At 50.2% G+C, this 25,043-nt stretch overlaps 1 protein-coding gene across 1 annotated transcript; it reads right to left on the bottom strand.

Annotated features, from left to right (window-relative positions):
• Nucleotides 1–327: 327 nt before the first annotated feature.
• NUDT3 (nudix hydrolase 3) lies at nucleotides 328–24,587 on the bottom strand. Its single transcript, XM_027896794.1, has 5 exons — nucleotides 24,309–24,587; nucleotides 14,563–14,673; nucleotides 7,420–7,464; nucleotides 6,605–6,689; nucleotides 328–5,746 (listed from the first exon to the last, which is right to left on the bottom strand). Exons 1-5 carry the CDS (start codon nucleotides 24,405–24,407, stop codon nucleotides 5,577–5,579), a joined length of 510 nt encoding a protein of 169 aa, XP_027752595.1. The 5' UTR covers nucleotides 24,408–24,587; the 3' UTR covers nucleotides 328–5,576.
• Nucleotides 24,588–25,043: the final 456 nt, after the last annotated feature.

A 25,043-nucleotide genomic window follows, 5' to 3' on the forward strand; every position in this document is an offset into this window, starting at 1 on the left:
CCACTGCCAGGTGCTATTCTGACATGAGAGGCTCTCAGGAAGGACTTTGAGAAAGAGGTGGGAGCAGATTTGGAGCCAAGACCACTTCTGCTCCACGAGGCTCTCTCCTTAAAATGCCCTGTTTTATTGCAGGGCCATCCCTGTGAGCGAGCCCATCTCAACACGAGGCTGTTGGTGACATCCCTCCAGTTCCTCTTCCAAGCTGTGACTGTCCCAAGCCACTGCAGGGAGGGCTTTCTCCTCAGGTGACACTACTGCCCACCTCCAAGCTCAGGCATGTGAGGAACAGCGCCGGGACAGAGAGACCAGGCTGGAGGCAGAGCCATGTGAAATAGTGGTGTGTTTATTGGTTGGCACTAGATTACAGCCCACACTCTTGGCAAACTGGCATCCACGAATTTTATGTTTTTCATGTTTTACTTAACAGCCTCCCCCTTGCACACAACAGAGGAAACCCCTCCCGACAGGACCCCAACGGAGCGAGTGCAGAGCGGGCAGAGCCCTCTGGCCTTCCTGGAGACACTGTGGATGAAAGATCAGAACCATGTAGGTGTGTGCTACCCCTGCCAGCCAGGACCAAGCAGGAGAGCACCTGCGTTATCCAGAGGCTCCAGCTGAGATCTGAGCCCTGAAGGAAACGGGACGTGTTTTCTACTGAACGTGTTTGAGCAAAGGCATCATAAAAATGAGTAAGAAAAAGTATCCACTGAAAAGCTCCCTTTCCAAAGTGCCTCTGCAGTTGTAAAGTGTTTCTGCAAACTACTTCACCTTAATTCCTCATAACTCTCCCATGTGAACTTCACCAGGAGATAAGAAACACCAAGCGCTGGGGTGAAGAACGGAGACCTGCAGCCAGGAAAAGAAACCCAAACAGATTTTGGGAATTACAAGTCCAAAACCAATCTCAAATTCACAGAGAACTGAGCATTTCACTTACGATTCACTGAAAACTCTTGAAAATCCCAGGCTTCTTTTAATTCTAATAAACTAGCAAGTTTGTTCTCTACACCAGCTTTCTTCCTCCAAGCTTGCCGATGCTTCCCTGTGAAAGCCAAGTGGCAGGAGCGGCACAAGGACCTCCATGAGACATCCCATCCGACGCCACCAAATCCCAAGTGACCCCACATCTCAACTAACCACACTTCCCAATCAACCCCACCATGTCACACAAAGCAGGACACCCTGGGATCCCTCCCCAGGCTCTGCAGCTGCCACCAGTCCCACCCACGCCTGGACACTGGGATGACTGGGAACAGGATCTGTGAGGGGTTAGAGCCCGTTCTCCCTCGGGCTGCTCACACCTGTCAGTGCCTGGGTCCCTCTCAGTCCCACTCTGTCAGGAGAGTGAGTGTGAAGGTACCAGCTCAGACACAAACCAGAGACAGCAAAGCCCTGAGGCTCTGACTGACCTGGGGGTTCCTCGGCTCAGGCAGACACGCTCACACCCTGCTCCAAGGGCTGGGAGGGAGCCCCAGGTACACAGAGCTCCTGCAAAGACTGAGCAGCAAATGTAAAGTGATCATTCCAGATCTTGAGATATAATAAATATAAAACAGGACACACAGGAAATTCAGCAAACACTCTTGGACCTCACGTTCATTTCTGAGGCAATTCTAGAGCCAATTTCTGAAGTATAACCACAAAATTCCCACCTTTCCCCCACCCCAGAAAAAAAAAAAAAAAAAGGAAAAAAACCCCTATGGACTAGCACCAAAAAGAGATTTTATAAATCTCCTAAATACAACTTCAGTCCAGTTCAGTTTCTTTTTCCCCAACTACCTCTCGTGGTTAGGTACAGAGTCCTGACACTCACCCCAGTACAGCACTGCAGGATCTGCCCCCACCACAGACCAGAGCAGCTGGGTTAGTTCCCTCCAACATTAGGAAGGTGAGGCTCACGCCCTGGGTGTGTCAGGGGCTCAGGGAAGAGCCGAGGGGTGCTCCAGCTGCAGGGTCACTGTGTCCCAGCAGGGCCACAGCCACCAGATCAGATGATGCTGTTACTGAGCAGGAAAATGGAGCCAGGAGGGAAAACAGCCTGGGAGCAGGACCAGAGAGGGCACTGGGTCACCCCATGCTGCTGAGCATCTCTGTGGGATCAAAGATCCCCCCACGGCAACACCATCACTGCTGAGGGCAGGTTTGGCTGAAGAGACAGACCTCTGATCCCCCCCTGGCCACAGGCTCTGCTTGGGAGGGTCAAACCCTCAAAGCAACTCCAGTGACCCCTGCTGCTTTGCACAGGTCCAGCCGCTGCATCAGGCTGTGTGAAAGCACAAACACATCCACTGGGGATAAAACAGCGGTTCCGACAACAGGCAGGAAAATCTCCAGCTCTTGTAACTGGGGCGCACGTTGGGCCTGTGCAGCCTCCAGGATTTTGCTCCCTGGGAGCCACCGCACACTGCGGAATGCTGGACGTGGTTTCTGCATGGAAAAGCTGAGGCAGAGGCCCAGAGCCCGTGCTGGATCCAGGAAGGGAACTGAGGATTCCTGACATTCCCTACCCACATTTTTAGCCACTGAATACTTTGTGTCCGCACAAGGGAAAAAGCAACACTTGCAGATTCCACCCCCTTTTCATTTCTCCCTTTACAGAGTTTGCTTTAAGGCACATTCCAGCTCAGGCTGAATGAGCTGCCTCCGTGCTCCATGGAGAGCAGGGAAGAGCTCACAGCATCCACCTACCCAGGAACAGACCTGCCAGCTCAGAAGCAACCAACAACTGCTGCACCTCGTGGGCATCCCCTGTGGGCCCCACCTCACACCCGTGCCCAGGGAGCCAGCTAAGAACTGCTCCCAGGGGATGCTGCATGGAAGGGTCAGGCCAGCCACGACATGCTGAGGTAAGAATCCCACTATCCAATGCAACCAGCTCAGAACAGCGCCAGGTTTAGCAAGGCTGGGAGCCCGAGGCTCATCCCACGGGGTTCAGCACAGTCAGGACAGTGGCCTCAGCAGCGAGACCAAGCAGCACCAGCCCAGGCTGCAGAACCAGAGCACGGGACCGCCCTCCCAGCAGGTCCCCTGTCCCTCACACAGGCACTGACTGTCAGTCCCAAACCAATTAACACCAGTGTGGATAAAACCACTGCAACTGCTGGGGTGTGCAGCTGGACCAGCTCTAGAGAGAACCTCAGATGCTGAGGAAGACGGGAATGGCGTGGTGCAGGGAGTTCAGGGAGCACAGGGCTAAGGCCTGCTCTGAGATCTGCATCTCTTCAGTCAAGACTATTCCTGCCCCAGAAGCCACTTCCAGTTACAAGGCATAACATCAGCCACTCTGTGGTGTAACAGCATCAATTCATGCCACATTAAAACACTTTCTTGGCACAATTTATTTTTCTGACCCAAACAAATAAGCCATTAGCAATTCATTAACAATATTCTACCCTAAATTGTCAGTTTAACAGCCCTGTAAAAACATTTTTAGTTTAAAAACAAAAGTGTGCATGCTGTTGATATTAAAACTGCAGTTACTCTTTCAGGAGTACCAGCTGTTTTGTTGCAAAGCATTTCCAACATACTAATCTGTACAGAAGAGACCAAGACTCCTTGAAGGCAGTAGATGGCTGAGTCAGGTGCCTCGCAGGGCGCAGGGACAGTGACTGTCAGAATTTCTTGTACAATTCCAGATAGAATATTCAAGCCCTTTGAGAGTTTGGTTCAGGCTGACCAGCACAGAGTGAGAAAGGATTGTACATTCGTCTCTAAGTTGAAGTGAGCTGAACTGGTGTAATTTAGGCTCGATTCCAGATGCCCGGGTTTGAGCTACTCCTTGAATAATGGGCTGTTCCTTACGCGTGGTTTTCCATGTCAGCGATCGCTGGCACTGCTTTTGGCCTTGCTACTCCACACTGATGAAAGCAGGGAGAACAAGGAAAGGAACAGAAGAGGATCTTAAAATGAACAGCTTCTTGCCAAACCAGCAAGGATACCATTCCCCCGTGTCCCAGGCTCCATGGATATTTCTATCAGATTTTCATATTGTAAGCGCTTCTCGGGAAGAGAGAAAACTCCGGAACAGTAAGTGTTTATTAGAATATTTTTTGTTAAATAAAGAGCAGGGAAAAAAAAAGGAAAAAAAAAAAAAAGAGCACTGCAGATTTAATTTCACATCTTGGCTCTGCTCTGACAAAGGAGAAGTTACTGAACTCAGCAACCACTTCTTGTCCCAAGCCAGGGATTAATTAATGCCCCTCCCAAAACTTGTACCTGTCCCAACCCACCCCCCAGCCCCAACCCTTCCCATTTTATTTCCCAACTAGACAACACTGTTGGCAAATCAAGACAGCATGAAACTTACAGCAATAAAACAACAAACCCCGTGTGAAGTGTGCCAAGGCACCGGGGAGCTCTCCTGCGAGCCGGGTGTGCTCCCCCAGGATGCTGCCCGAGGCAGCTGTACCTTTCAGGGAGGGCACACTCCGAGCATGCTCCACGTGACTGTAAGTGCTGCAGAACCACAGGACAAGAGACTCAACGCCTGAATGTTTCCCCCAGGACCTCTCTCCAGGGCACACGAGGCTGCCCGAGCGCAGGCTCACGCAGCAGCACGCGGTGAGTCCGACCGCTCCGGTGCTTTAGCACAAATTCCAAGTCTCCAGTTCAGCACGGCGTAAGGCATGTGGACAAGAGAGACACGAGCAGAACGCAGCAGGGCCAGGAACGGCACTGGGGAGCCACGCTCCAGTCTGTCTGCCTGACCCCCTGTGCAGCCCCGGCTCCCGCTGCAGACCACGCAGTCCGGGTTCTATCGTAGCGTTGCTGAGGCTGTTTGGTTTTGGCCAAGGGTTAAAGACCGACTCCTCGTGGTTTCATTCTGATGGAGATGCAGAAACATTGGCGGAAGCTGCCGGAGAAGCCGCGGAGCCACAGGGATGTCTGCAGGTGATCCGAACTCTGCCCTCAACTTCAAGTGTCACTGCACTAAATCGGGAGATACTGGATGGGGAGTAAACTGGCCCAGCCACTAGCACTGTCACAGAATGTGTATTTTTAAAAAACAGAACAAAAGGCAAACAGATTAATTATGAACCCCTTCTTTTCAGAAGCAGACCAGGATTAAAAAAATTCCCGCAAAATTAAAGTGTTAGATCCTCCATCTAAAAAAAGTTTATACAGACGTGCTGCAAGTGACCCCCACATGGGTCTGAGCAGCACTTTACAGTACAGACTAAGACTTGAAGAGCTGATCTCACATTGAAGTCTTTTAATTAAAAAAAAAAAAAAAAAAAAAAAAGTGGCTCTGGCTGGGGTGACACGAAGGGGACACTTGGGACACTTCAGAGCACAAGGCAGAGGCGGGGCTGGCAGCCTCCAGGTCGTGGAGCGGAGTACCGGGAAAGGGGCACTTCATGCACAAAATGTATTTTACAAAATACAGATCCAAAAAAGCAAAAAAAGCCAATGAAAAAAAATCCCACCTTGCACTAAATCGCAGCACTCTGAACACTTGCTCTGCCCCAGGCGGCTGCCCATGCCTGGTGTGAGGGAGGAGGCATGGAAACGGGGAGGGGAGGGAAATCCAGGTCTCAGTCTGGGTTTGGAAATGGCTCTCGCAGGGACGTCGTCAGTCATCTGATGTCGGACACGGAGCTCTCGGAGTACGGCGTGGTCATGACCGGGGTGCCGTTGTTGGCCAGACAGCCTTGCCTCAAGGTTTCAAAATACGAGGCCTGCACTGGTTTATGATATTGCAGAACTTTTATGGCATCTTCTATCTTAAACCATTCCCTTTTCCTTCCTGGGGGCAAAGAGAGACATCAGTGAGTGCGACAGAACATTGTCCTTTCTAGCCTGAACGTTCCTGCTCCTGAGCTGTCCTTCTCTGTCACAGCACCAGGGCTGCAGGACTCACTTCACTGTGAGCAAACTGGCAGCACAAAGGCACTGGGAAATTCCTCCTGGGATTCTCTGATCTCGAGGGTCTCCCACTCCAACCCCACACTGATGGCTTCCCATCCCCAGGACAGGAGTTTGTTTAGGGCAGTACAACCCCTATCTTACATTTCTTAATTAACTCCCCCATTTATTTTGCTATTTCTGCAATTTCTATTCAAGTCAGATACTCATTTTAAGACAATCCATGACACATACCAACCACCACCCAATTTCTATCAATTTGCAAGTGAGCTTCAATTCCCTGAGGACAGCTCTCTTGCCATAAACCCCTTCCATACTCAGCCTAAGGAGAGTCACATTCCAGGTGCTGCAGTGCAATCCCTCCTGGTTCATTTCCATTTGGGAATCCAATTGAAATGCACAGATTTCAAAGATAACAGGGAATGATTAACCCACACTGCCCACATATATTTCCTCCAGTCCCAGACAGGACAGCTCTTCATGCTCTTTGCTTTGTACCTTCCAGTGCAAGAATTAAACACAGAATTGCTGCAGAGACAGCTGGACAGTTATTTGGCTTCTCTTGGGCCACAGAGGTGACAAAAGCTTCAATCTGACCACAAATTTTTTTCCCAAGCAACCAAAGGACACATCACGGTGACCCTTCCCAAGCACTCTCACAGGGATTCCAGGTCCCAGATGGACGCTGAGCTGAAATGGTTTGTCTGCATCAGCTCATGGCAGCGAGCACAAAGCTTACCAATATTGACAGAGTCCTCCCAGTCCTCCAACACTTCGGTGACGATAAGTACGTAAACATATGTCCTGTGCTTCCTGTCCCGGTTCTGCAAGGCAAGGGGAACAGAGTAACAACAAAGCATTTTGGGCAGCAGGACAGGGGGTGACTGTAAACTGCCCTCCACGACCCTGGGGCACCCTGAGTGCAGCTCCTGCCACTACAGCTCATTTGTAGCCACTAAAAGCTGTTGTGTTTTAAATGAGAGGTCTGAAAATATTATTGGGCACTGGAGCCCTAAAATGCAGTTCCTGATCTGTGGGGAACTGGCTGGAGGACTGATGTGCTTATAAATCAGTTCCTCAGCTGGGAAAAAAAAAAACACAGGGAAGATTTTTACACAACTCTGACATTCCAGAGTCGGGGCAGAACAAGGGAGAGAAGAGCTGTGTCTGGTACCTGCTGACTGTGCAGCCCCCCAGCACCCACCAGGCGTGGCTGTGCACCCCACGGGAGCACAAACACTGCACCGGCCCCTCTGGGTGCTGGAGAAGGAGGGACTTTGCTCCCTGGCTGGGGGTGGCCTTTCACAGCAAGAAAGGTGTGAAGGCACCGAGAATATTCACTGTTACACCAGTTATCACCAGTGATTTCAGCTGAAGTGCCCACTGCAATGATCAGAGTCCCTCAACACATCAGTGTGAGCTTTTATTTACAGGGAACTTTGTAGTTTCCCTCCAGACAAGCACCAGCTCACTTCACAACACGCTGCCGAGCCACCCGTACTCCAAGACAATTTTTTGCAACAAAATTTCACACCATTGATGTCTGAAACTTACCTCAAAAATTCCCACTAGTCTTCCTAACGTCCCTTTCACTCCAGCCTAGGGGAAGTTCAAAGAGAAAAGAGACTTGCTTTAACAACAGTTCAGTACATGTTTTCTACTTGTTGTGCAGGACCAGTTCCTTAGGACAGGAAGCAAATGCTCTAAAATTCTGTTCATCTTAAACCAACACAGTCACAAGATAAGAGACAGAAATGTATCCTGAGTTCTAATCATCCATGCATTCCCAGGATTTTTTATCTTGTTTTCCTATATTCAAACAACTTCGAGTTCAATCTAGAGGAAGAAGAAATATTTGAGGAGTTACTCCTTGCATACCAATACACTCCTCGTGACCAGAATCTCCTCTGCAGATTATTACAGCCTGAGCAACAGGGAACATTGGTTTCGGGGTTTAGCAGTTTTACCTCTTCAAAATTATAGTTTAAGAAAATAACTCAGAGCAACATGACAGCTCCCAGGTATTTCAGGGTGTCCTGCACACACCTGAAACCAGCCAACACAAACACACCAATGCTGTGATGTGGCCCCAGCAGCAGGAACAAGAGGATTTTGGATATAACACAAACCATGCTGAAATAGGACTCTTGAATCAAGCAGAGACACAAATCAAGAGCAGACCTAAGCAACAGTTCTGTCTATTTGAATATTACTGAGGATCTGCCACTTGATCACATTTGGTGTCCCTCTTGGCCCCTGCTCGCTCCCCTCACAGCTGTTCTCGCCTCAGCTCTCTGGGGCTGCACCGTACAAACCCCAGCCCAACCTTACAGATCCTCCTTTTTGACTACAGAAAGGTAAGATTTCGGTCCACGACTCAGCAGGTCTGAACCAACCTGCACAGCCTGGCACACAACCCAGCCACGACTGGAACACACCCTGGACAGCCCAGAGCAGCAGTGCAAACGGGATACAGGGATCTGATTATGTCAGGTTTCTTGTTCTTTTAAAAAAAAAGATGTTTGGGTGATGTTAATGACAAGACAAATTCTCTGTCCTACTGACCAGCTGCTGTACATGCCTTCAGTATTTCTGACATCCTGCTCAGCCCAGAGGTGCCCCACGGACTCCGACCCACGCAGCTATTTCTGGAGCAAACAGCAGCTCTCTGAAGGTCAGTGTTGGCTGCACGTGGCAGGCCCTGACCTTTGTGGGGGAGTGATCCCACCTCCCTGCAAACTGGGGCTGCTGACCTGTGCTCCCAAGGCAGCTGGAAGGCAAATGCTTCAAACACATTTCCCTCAGGGAACGCTTTCAGCACTGGGATGTATTTTTTAGCTAAGCCATGTCCATCAGCCAGCAATAAACACAGGGGGGAACACGAGGCTTCCACCTTCACACCACACAGACAAATGTGTTAAAGGGTGAAGCATAATCAAATATTTCTGGCAAACAACTATCTGAAGCCACTTTTCTTCACTGATTCCTAGAGAAGGCTGTTGAATTTCTGCTCTATGTATTTACCTGTAGGCAATGAATCAAAAGCCAGGGATGTTGCTGTGATGGTTTAGTGAACTCACAAGCCTGACTAGAAATAAATTTATCTCCAGGCAACTAGCAAGCCTGGAAACTAAGGATAAATCCTGGCCAACCAGCCTTCCAGGCAGTTTATCCCCAGCTCTAGAGCTGTGCTTGAAGTAGCAGAGGGAGGTGAGGAGCCCTTCCTTCTGTGCTGGTAAAGGGAGACGATGGAAATAACGCTGTCTGCAAACCAGGATCCTCCTAATCTATCCTGCCTGGTCTCATTCACCCAAAAAGGCACAGAAAACGATGCCAAGGCAACCGTGCACTGTAGAAAAATCATGCTGAATTATCATCAGACAACTGGAAAAAGCACCAGGGTTTGTTTCATGCAAGACCTTATCACATGTAGCTTAAATGGCCACATAAATGGTTTGATTCAAACAAACATTGTGTTGATTTTATAGAGTGAGTCTCTACTAAAGCCTGCAAAGCCACTGCTCCTGGGGACCAATGCCTCTCTCAGCCTGTTTTTCTGCTACAGAGGATTTTAAAGACAACATCCAGGACACCCAACACAGACTGACAGGATTGTCAGGCCTAAAGTTTTGATAAAGCACTAAATTCCCACAGCAGCAGGAGAGTCTCTGTACAATGGAACAAACAGACACGCCAGTGGAATTCACAGTCTCACACAAGTTTCTAACACAAAAGTTGCCAAAGACACCTGAGAAAATAAATAGCTGCTATCACTAACTCAGGAATTTTCTCTTGGACAGTAAATGGATTGAGAATCCTCTGCCCTCCTGGGCCACAACAGTGAGCGTGGCAGAGGCAGCACAACTGATTTGGGCATGTGTTTCCCCCAAGCACTGGAAGTGCTGCACATGGAGCCCATGCTGTAATCCTCAAAGTACATGGAGGATCCCAGGAGCACCCCAGGAGGAGGGTACTGAGCCCATTAGCAGGGCTAGGAGAGCACCAGCACCAGCTGTTCCACCTGCAGGTGTGGAAACAAAGCAAGGCAATCACAGGACAGGATTCCCTGGGAAGAGGCACATTCATGCACAACAGAGGACACACAGAGCTTCTTCCCTGCTCTGCTGATCCAAATCAGTGTCCAGTGGCTCAGGGAGTCCTTGCTGGAGGAAAAGGCAGCTCTGGCAAGAGTACATCAGCCACAGCCAGAGCCCAGCCAGCTGCCTGAGCAGCACACACTTCAAACCACTGCTGCACCCAGAGGGGTGGGCTGGGGCTCAGGACAAGGAACAAAAATCCAGAGGAAATGAAGCTTTAGTAGTTCTGCTGCTCATGGAACAACTTGTTTTAATAAAGAAAAATTACTGAAGACATCCAAGAACAGCAGGTTCAGGTTTCAAAGCTGAAAATAAGTTGGGGTCAGATGCAAAAAGCAGCCTGCAGCAACACCATCTGTTCCTCGGGACAGCTTTTATTTCTTTCCATCTGAGCTAAGGAAAATGTGGGTTGGAATTTCAGCTATTTTACTTTGCTCTATTAGGCTCAAAGCCTGCATCTACTACAGATTACTGCTGGGCAAGAGTACTGTGGTGGAACACCCAAATGTTTGCTCTAAGACCTGCACTGCTGAAGGTGTAAATCCACCCACGAGGACTGCGAGTTTAGACGCGTTCGGAGGACGCCGATTCCAGACCTGCTGGGCAAACTGTGCTGCCACTGCTGTGTCTCACAGAGGGTTACACTCACTCATCTAACTCTGTACTGCATGATACCGGTATTTGCTGCTACACTCGTGAAATACAAACAAAATACCATGACAGAGAGAAGAACATTCAGACACTGCACTCATTTTGGTGAAGTTTGAGCACACAGGGTAGGGGACAGTGACTCTGGGCCACCACTTGCACTGGGTATGATTAACTCTAGGAGGAGTTCAAGGCCATCATCTCATGGTTCATCCCTGGTCCCTGCTGTATTTTTAAAAAGTCTTTGCATTTTAGCACTGAAAAATATCAATATTTGTATTCTAAAACACTGACAAAATACATGAAACAGTAAAGATTATTTATAAAGTATGTTTAAGAGGGGAAAAAAGGGTTTAGCAACCAGATCGAATTACTGTCACAGTGGACTATTTTGATATTGACACCAATTGCCTGTTTGATCTCAGGATCAAGCACAACTTATCTGGCTTTTGACTCCCATGAAGAAAGCATGACAACTACTCCTGCAATTCTATAAAATTTGACATTTACTAAGCATTTAAAGGTCAGGATGTGAAAGATGCTCTAAGTGAAAAATGAAATGGGTTTCACAGATGAATGTGCAGGCTTTTTTCAAAGTCAGTCTGTAATAAGTTTAATTTAAAGCATCTATTTCTAAACCATGTTCTCCACCAGTTGTTCACACCCATAAAACCCCCTTATTCCTAAGCAAAAAATACACTTCATGAGCACCAACACCTGTTTGGAAAGGGCACACACTTTTAGAAGGTGAGCTTCAGAACGCACCTGGAGTTCCCAGCTCTGCAGGACTGATTACAGGATTTCCCAACAATCTGTCAGAAATAAGAGGTCTTATTCTTAAAAGGCTGCTCTGACTCAGAGCTGGCATGTTGTCTACTGCCACTCTGTCACAAACAATGCCCAAGAACTCCAGTCACTTCCAATTTTATGCAGACCACAGTGAGCATGACAAGTGTTGGTACCTGTCTACTTTAATACTTGTGCTGGCACAGATTAATATAGATAAGGACTACCTCAAACTAGGACAAGGACTTGGACTCAAACTGGGACAGAGTGATCACAGCCTTCACTCAGAATCAACATTTCTTTTTTGGCACAGTCTAAAATTTGGAATATCAGGAAGAGGGAAAACCTAGATCTTTAGATGACAATTATCCCAGTAATAACATGGATAAACTCAAACACACACAAGGTACAATTAAAAGAGTGAATGGACAAGTTAAAGATCTTTGCTTAGGGAAGCGTCGTTTGAAAAGAAATTGCACACCATGCAAAAGAGAATGAATTGAGAAGAGACAGCCTACTGTCATCTTCAAAGGCCACAAGCAACAGGAAGGGTCACGAGTTTTTACAGCTCTTCCAACTGGCTCTTATTAAAAACTGGAAAAGGCATGCAAAGTCAGGGGAAGAAACTTCACACATTTCTTCCCCAGTTTTGAGCAGCATGGGAACCACCTTCTTTCAGAATAAAAATTACTTTGTGCTCATTGACATGGAGGAAACTGGATTTTCCCTCTCTCAACAGGAGTAGCAGACTGGACCTGTGCCCTCCTGACAGACACGTCTGTCCAGGAGAGAAGCAAAGACATCAAACCTACTCAGAAATCAGCCTCAGCTCCAACCAGCCTGAAAATGCCTGGATTCACAAGGAAGGGAGAGCAGGGGTTCCCAGCTGGCACACGCACCAGCTGCCCAGCACTGCCAAACCAGTAGCACGAGCTGGGGAGGAGAGTGCTCCGATCCTTCCCAGCATTCCTGTTCCAACAATATCCCCCCTCAGCAAACAGCTCCTGGAGTCTGAGGCTGGGGACAATTCCACGTGCAGCTCCTCAGCAGCACACGAGCACAGCCCGTTTGGGAAGGCCTCTCATCCCCAAAGCTGCAGAGCACCCAAGTCCTTCGGTACACGTCGCAAGGCCCTGCAGACCCCTGAGGGGGTGACACCTTGTGGTGTCAGCTCCCACAGCTGCTCCCCCAGCAGGCAGGGCCGGGCTGTGTGTGCCCGGCAGAGCCATGGGCGCTCCGAGCTCCTGTTCGGTGCGGTCGGGCAGGGGTGCCTCGCTGGGCAGGGGTGCCTCGCTGGGTAGGGGTGCCCCGCTGGGCAGGGGTGCCTCGCTGCGCAGGGGTGCCTCTCTGGGTAGGGGTGCCCCGCTGGGCAGGGGTGCCTCGCTGGGCAGGGGTGCCTCGCTGGGCAGGGGTGCCCCGCTGGGTAGGGGTGCCTCGCTGGGCAGGGGTGCCTCGCTGGGTAGGGGTGCCCCGCTGGGCAGGGGTGCCTCACTGGGCAGGGGTGCCCCGCTGGGCAGGGGTGCCTCGCTGGGCAGGGGTGCCTCGCTGGGCAGGGGTGTCTCGCTGGGCAGGGGTGTCTTGCTGGCCGTGACTCACCCCTGTCAGGCTGCCACGGCTTGAGTTACACTCCCAGTCGGCAGCGGGCCACGTGAGCAGGGAACACCAGCCGAGGAGCGGGATTATCCCAGCCAGCCCGAACCAGTTCCTGCGCTGGCAGCCGTGCCCAGGCTCCCTTCCAGCCGCGGCTGTCATGGAAGGAGCGCGGCTCTCCCCAGCGCTGCTGCCCGCGGAGCGAGCGGCGAGACACAGTTATTTTAAGGACCGAGAGGTGAAGCCATGCACCTCCTGAATGAACCCTGGGCTTCTGTATCAAATCACTCCATTATTAATAACACTTGGGCTGTAAAGCAGGAGTCTGCAGCTAAAAATATTCCTATTGTTCTGGTTACACTCACTTTGGCTTGTTATGTGGTTGAAAGGTTGCCGAGTTACTGGAAAAGCAGGAGCCGTGTTACAAGCTGGAAACAAAATTTGCAAGCAGCAATCCCCAGTACTAGAGGGACCTAAAGACACTGAAAAAAATACACTTTGACTGTATAATCTTTTGTATCTTTCTGATAAATTGCTAGTTTATAAAAGCATCCAAAGTGAAACACACCACTCGGGAGCTGCCACATTCGATGAGTCTAACAGCCCAAATATTCAGCATTTTGTTACACAGCAGCAGATACTTCCAAATGCTTCACAGAGAAACCTTCATATACCAGACATTTCAATAATGCAACTACAGAAGGGTCCTCCCAAGTCCCATCAATTAGCTCTTGATTTCTGTTCTGCAGAGAGCACAAAGATTCATAACCCTCTCAAAATCATTTTTAATCCTGCCTTATGTAACCATGAACCTACTTGGTCATCCATCTATAATCATTTAATCGTTTCTGAACACAAGCATCTCTCCAATTTGTTGATATTCAGAAGCAAATGCTAAAGACATGTTTTACATACAATGCAGTCAGCTGCCATTTGCTGCCTTTACATTTCTTATGAAGAAAAAGATTGCTCTTCTAGCTTTAAAAGAAGAATACACCTTCTTCCTACAGCTCATTGATCTGTGTTTGATCTGCTGTTCGATCTCCTTCCTGAAACAGGTTCAAGTGAAAAAGAAAACCCAAGCCAACCAACCCATACACACTTCAGGAACTGCTGCTGGTAACTTATAGCCAATTTCACTTATTCACATAAACAGTACATAAACATCATACATGTCCCTGTGTTTGGAGTGTCTTTAGTGGCTCATAAGGGCGTTTTTTCTGCCTCCTAGTGAAGTACTAGACAGTTCCACAAAGGCACAGCTGAAGTTCTCTTAAGAAACTGTTCTTCATGCACAGAAAACAAAGCAGGGAATATTTTCATAGGCATTGAAGTGCCTAGAGCTGAATTTTACCTATTTTCAGTTATGGGAATCAGGCAAGGACAAGTTCATTCCAGCTAAGAGGTTTAATTACATTCTCATGCTTGCTTTATTTAGGACTCCAGTTTCCTCCCATGTGTGATGGGGATACCACCAGTGACCCCATATCCCTCTTCACCTCAAGGAAAACAAGCAAGAGTGCTGAAAGCAACCCCCCCCAACCCAGGGCACCAGTCCCTGGCCTCAGACACTCACCTCTTCACAGACCTCCCGCACAGCGGCCACGCCGGGCTCCTCCTCGGGCTCCATGCCCCCGCCGGGGACAATCCATCGGTCCGGGTGGCGACTGCTGCTCACCAGCAGCACCTGTGGGGAGCAGAGCACAGGTGAGCACAAAGCACCAGGGCAGCGCTGCCTCTCAGAGCCCAGCAATCTCTCACCCCCCCAGCACAACCGACCCAAGGCCAGTCTATGCCAATACTCCACTTTTTCCTTGTGCAAACTCCATGAGCACTGAGGCACTCCCACACTCCTCGGTGCTTCAGCCATTGCCTCTCCCTGCTTCCCCACCTCTGCACAGCAAAACATTGGACACAGCACCACATACTCACAGCGTGAGTTCACTGCTATGCTCAGGCACTGCCCAGGATACGCCTGGTGCAACAGCAGGAACACACAGATGTGCTCAGCACCTCCACCCTTTGCACAAGTACCTTGATTTAACTGTCCTGGTAACTTTGGCCTTGCCTGTCCCTGCAGTTCCGTCACCAACACCACATACACATCAGGGGACTGTCACCACAGTGTTTATGTGCAATAGTCTGAGCAGAGACTCTCAGCCCCCTGTTCTCTGCTTCTTTTGCAGCAGGCATCCAGGAGTTCAGCTCTGGAGCCAGCACTCGGGTACTTCTGCTTTAGAGGAAGTTGTTCAATGAGGTGTAAGCAAAATAAAAACTTATATAAAACCACTTAAAATCCCCTAGGCTGCACAGAAGGACAGACTTTTGTGAATGAGAAAAATGGTTCAACCCTCTTCCCAGGATTTGCCATATTCATGCTTTCTGGCAGTTTTTCTTGAACCACATTTTATTCCAGCGTACTTCTGCTCTGTACAAGTTCAGGTTTTGATTTGCCACCTTCCAGCAACACAAATGCTCGCTGATGCTCTCAACCAGCTACAGACTGTCCCAAAGAATAGCGAGACACTGAGCTTATTAAATCTACTTGCAACACATCCATGAGCAGAGATGGAAACTAAAAACAAAACTAATACTGTTGCCCAGCTCTTTAAACAAAGCTTGTTCATTAGAGTCATCCTGCTGTACTTCATCATTTCACTGGCACAAAGCTCGGAGCCAAAGCGACTTGCTCCAGAAACTTTCCAGCATACCAGTCCAATTAGGTTCCAGGCCAGCTGTAACAGTGTCAGACACTGCGGAGTTACACTGCGAGACACTGAAATCCCAGGCTTTACTGGGGAAACTCTGATTTGCCAGTAGGATATGAAAAGATTTGCACTAACTATCGAGAGGAATCTACCTACAGAATTCAAAATTAAAATTCCGAAACAAAAACAAGCACAGGATTTCCAAGGCTTCCCAGTTCTTTTATCTTGAAAATTCTCATCTGCCAACTGCCCACCCGGCAAAGTGATTTTTCATTTTCCAGGGCCACCCATCCCCACTGGCTCAGCACAAAAGAGGGGAGTCAACAGGCCTGAACACACCAGGGTCAGGAGACAAGGGTCAGCTGTGGCAGGCAAACCCCAGCTCTCAAACCAGGAGCAGCAGAGCTTACAGCAGGAACTGCAGAGGGGTCACACCAATGCTCCGGTAACTGCTGGGCCAACCTTTTCCATGTCTGGAACTGACCTTGGTGCTCTCAAGTGTCAGCACTCCTGTAATCATCAGTTTGCTGTGGATCCCACCAATAATAAAGTCTCAAAGCCTCCCCCTTCCTGCTTCAGCCAAACTCACCCCTCAACCCTGCAACACAAGCAGCAGCATCATTTACTCAACCACCCCACCTATATCCCTGAGCATTCCCCAATCCATAGGATGAAACTCATACTGGAAAGGAATGAGGCTGCAAAGGCCACCTCAGTTCCACAGTTCCAAGTGGGATGGGCCCTGCCTGCTCCATCTTCTGGCCAAGGCTGTGAGGGAACAGCATTTACTTCATAGTGACATCCCGAGTTTTCGGCTGTCTCCAAGAGGAAGGCAGAATTCCTTTCCTCAGGCATCCAGTCCATGTAAAATGCCATCAGTAAGCCATGCCTAAATAGGGAATGTAAACTTCATTCATCCTGAGAGCCCTCGAGGCTCGGGACAGCGGCCAGTCCTGGGCCAGCACTGCAAGGCCGTCCCCAGCCACCTCCGGTTTGCCACTGGAGTACAGTCCTGGATAGTTATTCCTTCCTCACTCATCACCAGCACTGTCCACAAGGCAGCCTGGACTCAAATTCCTGCCTGCAGGTCAGCTGGTGATTCTGAGGACAAAGCTAAAAGAGAAGGAACAGCCATTTCAAGTGCACGTTTGCTGCCAGGTAAGGAAGCACCAGCTCTGCCGCTTCCGACTGCAATTCAGAGCTCCAGCTCAAAGGGGAAAAAAAGATTAAAAGAAGCTGCAGAACCAGATCTTTGAAACTCACACAGCACACTTCATGCCCCTGAACTCCTGCCACCTTCCAGTCGTGAGAACAAGGATCTGCTGTGGAACCCTGGGCACAGAGTGCTCCAGGAAACCTGCTCGGGCTGAGACAATGCCTCAGCAACACACCAGGAGGAACTTTTGGGTGTAAACAACTGTTTGAGGCAAAGTAAATTAACTTCAGCTGCTCTGGCAGTTAGCATTTTCTGAATAGAATTAATATGAACAACCCTCGCTGGGAAGGAAAAACCTGTCATTCTCACACTTTTATGTAATCAGACTGTTTCCTGTTTAATGAAAAGGAAATCACATCAGGAGAGGGCAGGAAACAAGCCCTACAAGGTCATTCTTTTAAAACAACTTCAAACAGGATATTGCTACCAATGAGCTCTCCCAAGACGAAGGGGCTGAGTTCCAAACGAGGGGGAGACACTGCTGCGTTGGAAAAAAAACACACTTCCAACACCAGTCCTGTGTCCCAGCACATGCAATGCACTCAGAGGGATCAAGGAAAACGTTATTATAATCCGAATCCTAGACTGGTTTGAGTTGGAGCAGACCTTAAAGGCCATCTCATTCCACCCCCTGCCACGAGCAGGGACACCCTCCACTAGACCAGCCCAAGGCACAGCTGGCTTTTTTGCTCATTTACTTCTTTATTACATTAAAACTTTTATTTGAATACACTCTAAAGAAGTTAACTTAATCTAAACAGTCGCCAAAAATACACCAAAAATTACTTCTTTTTTTCTTTAGATCAGACCAGAACACATGGAAGCTTGGATATTTCCATTTTATTATTGCCAGGCAACTGTGTTTAAGATGGCTACTAAGACTCTTGGCCTAGCAGGGATTTTGGAGTTGGATTTTGGAGCCAAGTCTAGCAGACTTTTGGGAAAAGCACTTGCAGGTATCACATCACATGGCCAAGTTCTGTTTTCTGAGATCTGAAAGACAATTATGTCATTTCAAAGCAGGGAAATGAGCAACACCAGCTTCTCTGGCAGGCTGGAGGTGGCCCTGCCGTGGCTCTCACACACAAACTCCCACTCAAGGAAAGGTTAGAAAAATAAGCCAAGTTTGAAGTATCAGCAGGGGCTCAGCCCAGAGCAGGGCTGCAACCTCATGGCAAGAACCTTCAAAGCTGCACACAACAAACAAATGCAAACAAACTTGAGCAGGAACAACTCTGCCTGGAGGAGATGGGAAACACACCGAGACATCTAAGGCTGCCTGGACTGCCACACGAAGCGAGAAGCTCCACGGGAAAAGGGGAGAAGAGTTTGTCCCCTGGATAAATCTGGGCATCCCCAATACATAATGCTGACCTTAAAACTAACTACTCACACACAAATCTGTTGTATCCACGTGCAGAGGGGTTTCTGGTTTTTTCCCCACAAATAAAGGGGCTCTGCGAAGCGAAAACTGCGCAAGCAGAACCAACTCCCTTTTTGCAAAACAGAGGCAGAGGGATTCCCAGGATCTTTCACGGTGTGGTGGATTTAAACAACAACCACCACCACCTATAAATAAAACAAGAGTGTCTACACCGTAAAGAACACGATTCCTCGAAAGAGGCTCTGCAGCAGAATTTCAGCAGACTAAAAGGGCCACAGCCCTGCTGGAAGCTGGGCCCCAGCATGAGGAGAAAACAAGCTGAGAACCTTCCAGACTTCCAGGAAAAGCCAGTGCTACCCACCCGTGCCAGCCCGGGCCCGCCGAGCTGGCAGCCAGCAAGGGAACAGCAGGCAAGATGTTAAATCCGGGGGTTTGGCCCCGCAGCCTCCTGCTGCCAGGAGCCCATCAATAGCTGCTGGCTCCTGACACAGCCCCTGCACTGCCTTTCGGGCTTTCCCTCAATATTTTCAGGCTTTCCCTCAATATTGTCATGCTTTCCATCAATATTTTCATGCTTTCTATCAACACTGAGCCATAAATCACGTCATTTGCATAGCAACTAAAGCAAAAAACCTCCCGACATTTAAACTCATTCCCCACTTCAGCATCATTGATCAGAGCACAGACTGCAAGGAGACGCTGCCGCAGAGGCTGTGGGAGCCGGGAGCAGAAGATGGCTGACTGTGAGGTTTGCCTGCACAATCTGCCTTTGTCTGGAAGTTTCAGTTTAGCACGAGTCTGTTCTCAGAGCTGAGCTGTGGGAGCACTGCTCCGACGTACCCCATGGCCAGGCAGATCCCAGAGCCAGTGCTGCATCCAGCATAAGAAACAGCTTGGATGCTTTACTCAAAATTAACAGCTATTCTCTCAACCCCCAAATGTTATCATTAGTCTGCTTAATGCTTTTCTATCTGAGAAGAGTGGGATCTCCATTTGACCACATCAAACCACTTTCAAGCCCTGCGACCAGCACAGGCTGACAACCGGCACTCCGGAGCAGCAGGAGGGGAGGAGGGACACAGGCGTTGGCAAAGCTGTGCAAAATTCATCTCATTTCCCCAGCAGAAACGTGGCCTCGACTGCGCTACAACAAATCACGTGCTTTGCCAAACTGCTAAGGCAGGACAGTCCCGGGCACACGCCAAGGCTCTCGGGAGGGCTTCTCCCACCCTCTTGTTATTCCGCGCACATTCCAGAGTTTGCACGTGGTGGGAGCAAGTACAGCCTGTGGTCAGCAGGGCCACCCCAGCCCTGCACCCCACAGGACCAGGGCTGGGACCACAACACACACCCTCAACAGCCACAGAAATCCCTGTCCTGACCATGACGGCCTGTCCTCACAGGAGCACTCCCATTCCTCAGCAGGATAGTTTGTGTTATTTTCACACACACACAGGAGCAGGCTCCGTGGGATAACGGGATTTAACCTACAATGTGGTACCCAGGAACTGGAGGCGGGAAATTCACAGCAGGAAGCTCGAAGGGGAAGGTATTCACACTACAGAACTTGACAAAAGTAAAGCACAAGTCTTGGAACGGGAGCAAGAGGTGAACTGGAAGAAGTTCAAGTCGTTTCAAGCATTTGGATCACACCTACAGTCCTATAACCAGAGAGGAAAAAATAAGGAAGATTCTGTTGGTTTTTAGGCTGCTGCTTAGAATAACAATAATAAATCACCACAAACTGGGCTGCTGCTCTGGCTGCAGAACACCACGGGTCGTGTTACTGTTACTACAAGTGCTCCTGCGACTCCAGAGCCACTGCCTGCTCTTCTCTTACTGGGGAGGAACACGATCCAAAGTGCTCCCCCTCCAGCGAAATTATGGCTTAGAGAACCACAGAAATTATCTACACCCTGCCTCCCCTGGCAGGGCCAGGGCCCAGAGCAGCTGAACCACCTGCACAGCAGCCACTGCTCTCAGGGGCTGAGGGCTGATAAGGGGCACTCCCAGAGAGAGACCCCAAACCCCAGAGCCTATCTCTGAGTGTCAAAACCAGTTTGGTGACCACTCAGTGCTTACACAACTTGTCCAGGCACACCTCTGCCAGCAGGAATGCTAGCTTGTAACTGCCTTTTTGAAAAAGGAAGGGGAAAAAAAGCCATGAAGCGGTACTTGGGCCTTTTACAGAGCCCACAGGACTCTGGCTGTCAGCATCTGTGTCCACACGCACAACCCTTTTATGTAGCTGACAGCAGCACAGCCAAGCTGAGCCATCGGAACAGGGATTCTGAGACTATATTCCATGGGAAGTAGGATGATCCTGTGATGCTGGGCTCACCTGCACCCCAGCAGTGAAGCACTTCAAGTGTTTTTAGCCATTCTTGGTTAACAGTGGAGCAAAAGCACAAAGGATAGCCCAGGAGCACCGCGTGATACCCAGTGCACCCCGTGGTTCCAATCCCAGCTCCGCTGTGTTACATCACAGCTGGAGTAAAACTGGCCCAGGAGAGCTCAGAAGAAAAAAGGTTCGTTTGCATTCCAAAGGCTTTCCCAGGGAGGCCGTGGGGCCACTCTGGTGACCGCAGGGCTTGGCAGGGCACTGGCCCCTGGGTGAAACTTCCCTTCTCTCAGCTCCATTCATTCACAACTCAGAAAAGATGACCGAGCCCGGATCCTATTCTTCCCGAGGCATTTCCTCCAAAAAGTCTTTAAAAACGGCCATGGCTAACGAGCAGCTTGTCCTTTCACAGACACAATGTGGGCCTGCTCAGACCTGCCGCTGCCCTGCACTCACAGCCCAACCGGGCCTTTTCTCCCTGTCAGATCCCACACGAGCACGGCTCCAGCTGCTGCTGCACAGGAAGGCATTAGGGACACTTTCTGGAACACTGCCTCATGGAAACAGCTGGGCTACACAGAAAATACGTGTGTTATGTAAAAATAACACCCTGACAGCAATACTGAGTGGCAGGGACATCACTGATTCCAGAGGTAACGCAGGACTTGGGAGCTCTCGCTCCGCACTCTCCCTCCCCACCGGAGTTCACTCCATGTGAAAAGAAGGAAACAGAGCCCTGACCTTCGGCTGCCAAAAGGTCCTTTGAAGTCTGTTCCCGCTCTCTGAATGAATCCTGCTGCTGCCCCTGCTCTCCCTCCTGCCCAGGGAGATGGCTCCCGGTTTGGGAAATCACACGCATTTCAGGGGCTGTCCATGTAGCCCAAGTCACAAATGCACTTTTTGCTCCATTTGAGATTCATGTTGAAATGAATTCTCCCTGTGCTGTTTTTTAAAGGAATATGTAACAAAGGCATCTTTTCAGCCAATGCTTGGTCCTCCAAAAACGTTCCAGAGTTTCTTTCATGCCCAAAAGTAGCAGTTTCCAAATGCAATACAGAGACAATGTGCGACCTCCAGCAGCATAAGGAAAAAATAAATCACTTAAAAACTAAAAAAGAAACAAAGCATTTCTCTGTTAAGACTCTTTATTTGCAAATGTCTCATCGAACCAAGGACGTGCTGCTCTAGCAATCTCCAGGGACTGCCAGGATTTCAAAGAAAAATATATTAGTGAAGTGAAGAGTCAGTGAGCAAACACCTAAACAGAAGAAAGCAGCCTCCTCTGTAAGTGTAAACAGAATTTCTCTTATTTCTTCTTGTTCATTGACAAACTCGTTTAATTCAAGAACTAATTAGGGGTTCAAAACGGGAAAACTGGGCTTTTCCAAGTCATAGGAGGAAATTAGGAAGAAAGGCAAGAGCAAAGTTCTACTGTTTCTTAAGCACTTAAAAGAAACAGCAACCAAAACCAGCCAGTCCTAGGAAAAAATCTTATGTAATACAGTAAGTTTATTTATCAAAATATGGTTCTTTTCTTCTCTCCTCAAACAGTAAGCTTTTAATAGACCTTTAATGTACATGCTTTGGCTCTGGCTCTTTCTCCCCTCCCTGGAGAGACCTTTTAAATAGATCCCAATTTCCATTTAAATAGAAGCAATCAATAATAAAATATGTCAGCATAAGAAAGCATTATTCTCCAAAAGCAGACCAAGAAATCTTTCACAGCCACATTAAACTATCTACTTAAACATGTACAGGTTAGACCTTGCTTGGTGTCAGAAAACATGGGCAGCAGTGAGTGCACACAAGTTGCCTTCTCTCAAAGTTCATTTAAGTGACAACAAATGGGAATCAAGCTAAGAAATTATTAGAAAGAAAAATTACTAAAGATCAAGGTGTCCTGCTGCAGCACTGACACAGCAACCAGTGCTCCCTCCCCGAGGTGTCCCAGGGCAGCGCAGCCACCGCCCGATGTCACTGGGGACGAGGGGACAAGGCCACACACCCACAGTGCCCACAGCTCCAGGGACAACACCACGCTCACTCAGAAGCTCCACTGCCCTGGGCACAAAAACCTGCCCAGAGCTTCACCCGCAGCCTCAGAGACCCCTGGGAAGGATCCAGCACAACCAGCCCAGGAGCCAGCTCCCCCAGCTACTGCCTGTAAAACCAGGAGCAGACTGTTCTACTGCAGGTCACACCTAGGAACTCCAGCCTGAAACTGGACCAGCTGAAATCAAATGAGATTCTTCAATCTACTGCAGGTTGTTGCAGACCCCAGCAGAGACACAACTAACACAGAGATGGTTTTAAAGCTCAGCCTTACACAAACCTGACAGCTGGGCCTGCTGAAAGCACCTGTCCCACACCAGCTGCCCATGGAATGAGTTCACTTTCCTCCTTCAACCCTCTCGGGTCAGCGCTGGGACACTGCCACACTTGGGGTGGTCAGCACTTTGAGGGCTCTGACACCAGTCCTCAACACACCTGGGGGCCCTGAGAGCAGCTCCCAGGGGCGGGAGCAGGTGGAGGGATCAGCTGGATGCTGCCAGCTGAGGTGTGCTAAAATAAAACGCACAACCAAAGGCTGCCTACAACACCTACCTGTTTAGAGTACATTTCTGCCCTCAACCACATTGCAATCAGACATGGCCAAGCCCCTACGTCTTGAGAAGAATCTCCAAACTGCCTCAGCAATTGTGGGAAATAGCACAAAGACACCCTGACACCCTCACCCACCTGTGCTGAGCACCCCCACCACTGTCACACAATACAATTATGTTCTGCTTCACAGTTACTTCAAAGTACCATAAATTTCCTCAGAGTCCATGGGAAGGACCAGCTACACTGAAGCTGCACCAAACACTGAGTAGTAGTTTCAGACCATTTCTGCTGAAATGCTGACACTCCTCACCACGCCAGCACAGCTACAAAGGGCTTGTGCAGCCTCCTTCACGTTAAATAATAACTGGATGTATGCTAATTGCCTTTCCTCCAGTGAACTGTCTGCATTCCCTTCAGATTTCCTGTAGCTACAAATATGATAATCAGGAGAACAAAGACTTTAGCACAGCCACTCACTCGGGCACAGCAAACGCAGTGGAGTGTGTGTGCCTGGCTCCCGCAGCAGCAGAAGGGAGACCTGCAGCGTTACTGCTCTGAGCACCCCGAGCCCGCTTTAGAAGGTATTAATAAAGAATAGTATAAAATTACACATCAGAGTGAAGTCTCTGTGACTGCACGGACAATGCAGCCCCTTAGCAACGCGGCCGCTCTGGAACCAACCAAGCCACCTTTAATTCCCACTTCCTCCCAAGCTCTCTGGACAGCAACTTCTGGCACTCCATCAGTCCCCTTTTATCCCAGTTTCTTTTTATAAATCCAAGGTCAGGTTTCCTCTCCCACCTCATGTGATGTGCTGGACTGAAGCTGTGCCAGCGTGGTCGGTCCCCTCGGCTGCCAAACCCCCTCCCGCGCTGCCCCCGCCTGTCCCACCGCCCCTGAGGCATCCCCCGGCTCTAACGGGGAGGAATAGTCCAGGGGAGACGCACCAACTTCCCCAGTGACGCTTATTAAAAACAACGCCCTGCTGGGACCGAGGCCCCCCCCCCAACCCCGGGCGGCTCGGGGGTCTCGGTCCCGGTCCCGGCCTCGCCCCGCGCCCGGCCCTCACCTCCTCCTCGCTCTCGCTGCGGAAGCACAGGCAGGCCGCCCGCTTCTTGTAGCCGTCCCCGTCGTAGGTGCGCGTCTGGTTGGACTTGAGCTTCATCATCCTCCGCTCCGGGGGCGGCGGGGCCTGAGGACGCGCGGCCCGGAGGGCGGGGGAGGGCGGGACCCGCCGGGAGGGGAAGGACGGGGGCGCGCGGGGGGGGCGCCCACCCGCGACAGTCTCTCTGTAGGTCTCGCTCTGTGGGTCTCGCTACGCGCTGCCGCCCCTCGCCCGCCTCACCCCTGCCCTCGCCTCCAGCCGCGCCTTCGCCGCCGCCCGCGCTCCGGCCTCCGCCGACGACGACCGCGCCGCCATCTTGGGGCTCGCTACGCAACCGGCGCAGCGCGGCCGGGCGGGGGCGGCGCTGCCGCTGCGGCTCCGGGCACCGCCCGCCACGCAAACGGCGTACCGGCTGCGGGAATCGCCCGCCACGCAAACGGCGTACCGGCTGCGGGAATCGCCCGCCCCGCTGAGGGCGCAGCGCGACCCCAGAGCCGCTCGCGAACAGGGCGGGTGGCGCAGGGGCCGCCCCGAGCTACACGAACGGCGCAGAGGCCGTGCCCGCCCCGTGCCGCCAGGGGGCGCTGAGGCACCGGGGGGACGTCCGTGTGTCCGTCTGCCCCCCGGCGACACCCCCGGGCAGTGTCTGTCTGTCTGTCCGTCCCGTCACCGATCACCGGCACTGGCTCCCCAGCGACA

Source organism: Empidonax traillii, unplaced genomic scaffold (assembly GCF_003031625.1).
Source record: "Empidonax traillii isolate 1590-97213 ecotype Southwest subspecies unplaced genomic scaffold, ASM303162v1 scaffold516:size646513, whole genome shotgun sequence".
NCBI lineage: Eukaryota > Metazoa > Chordata > Aves > Passeriformes > Tyrannidae > Empidonax > Empidonax traillii.

Coding starts and splice junctions, on each gene's coding strand:
- NUDT3 (XM_027896794.1), bottom strand. CDS start 24,407: ATGATGAAGCTCAAGTCCAACCAGACGCGCACCTACGACGGGGACGGC. Junction 14,674..24,308: donor GCAGCGAGAGCGAGGAGGAG/GTGAGGGCCGGG, acceptor TGCTCCCCACAG/GTGCTGCTGGTGAGCAGCAG. Junction 7,465..14,562: donor TGCGGGAGGTCTGTGAAGAG/GTGAGTGTCTGA, acceptor AACTTCCCCTAG/GCTGGAGTGAAAGGGACGTT.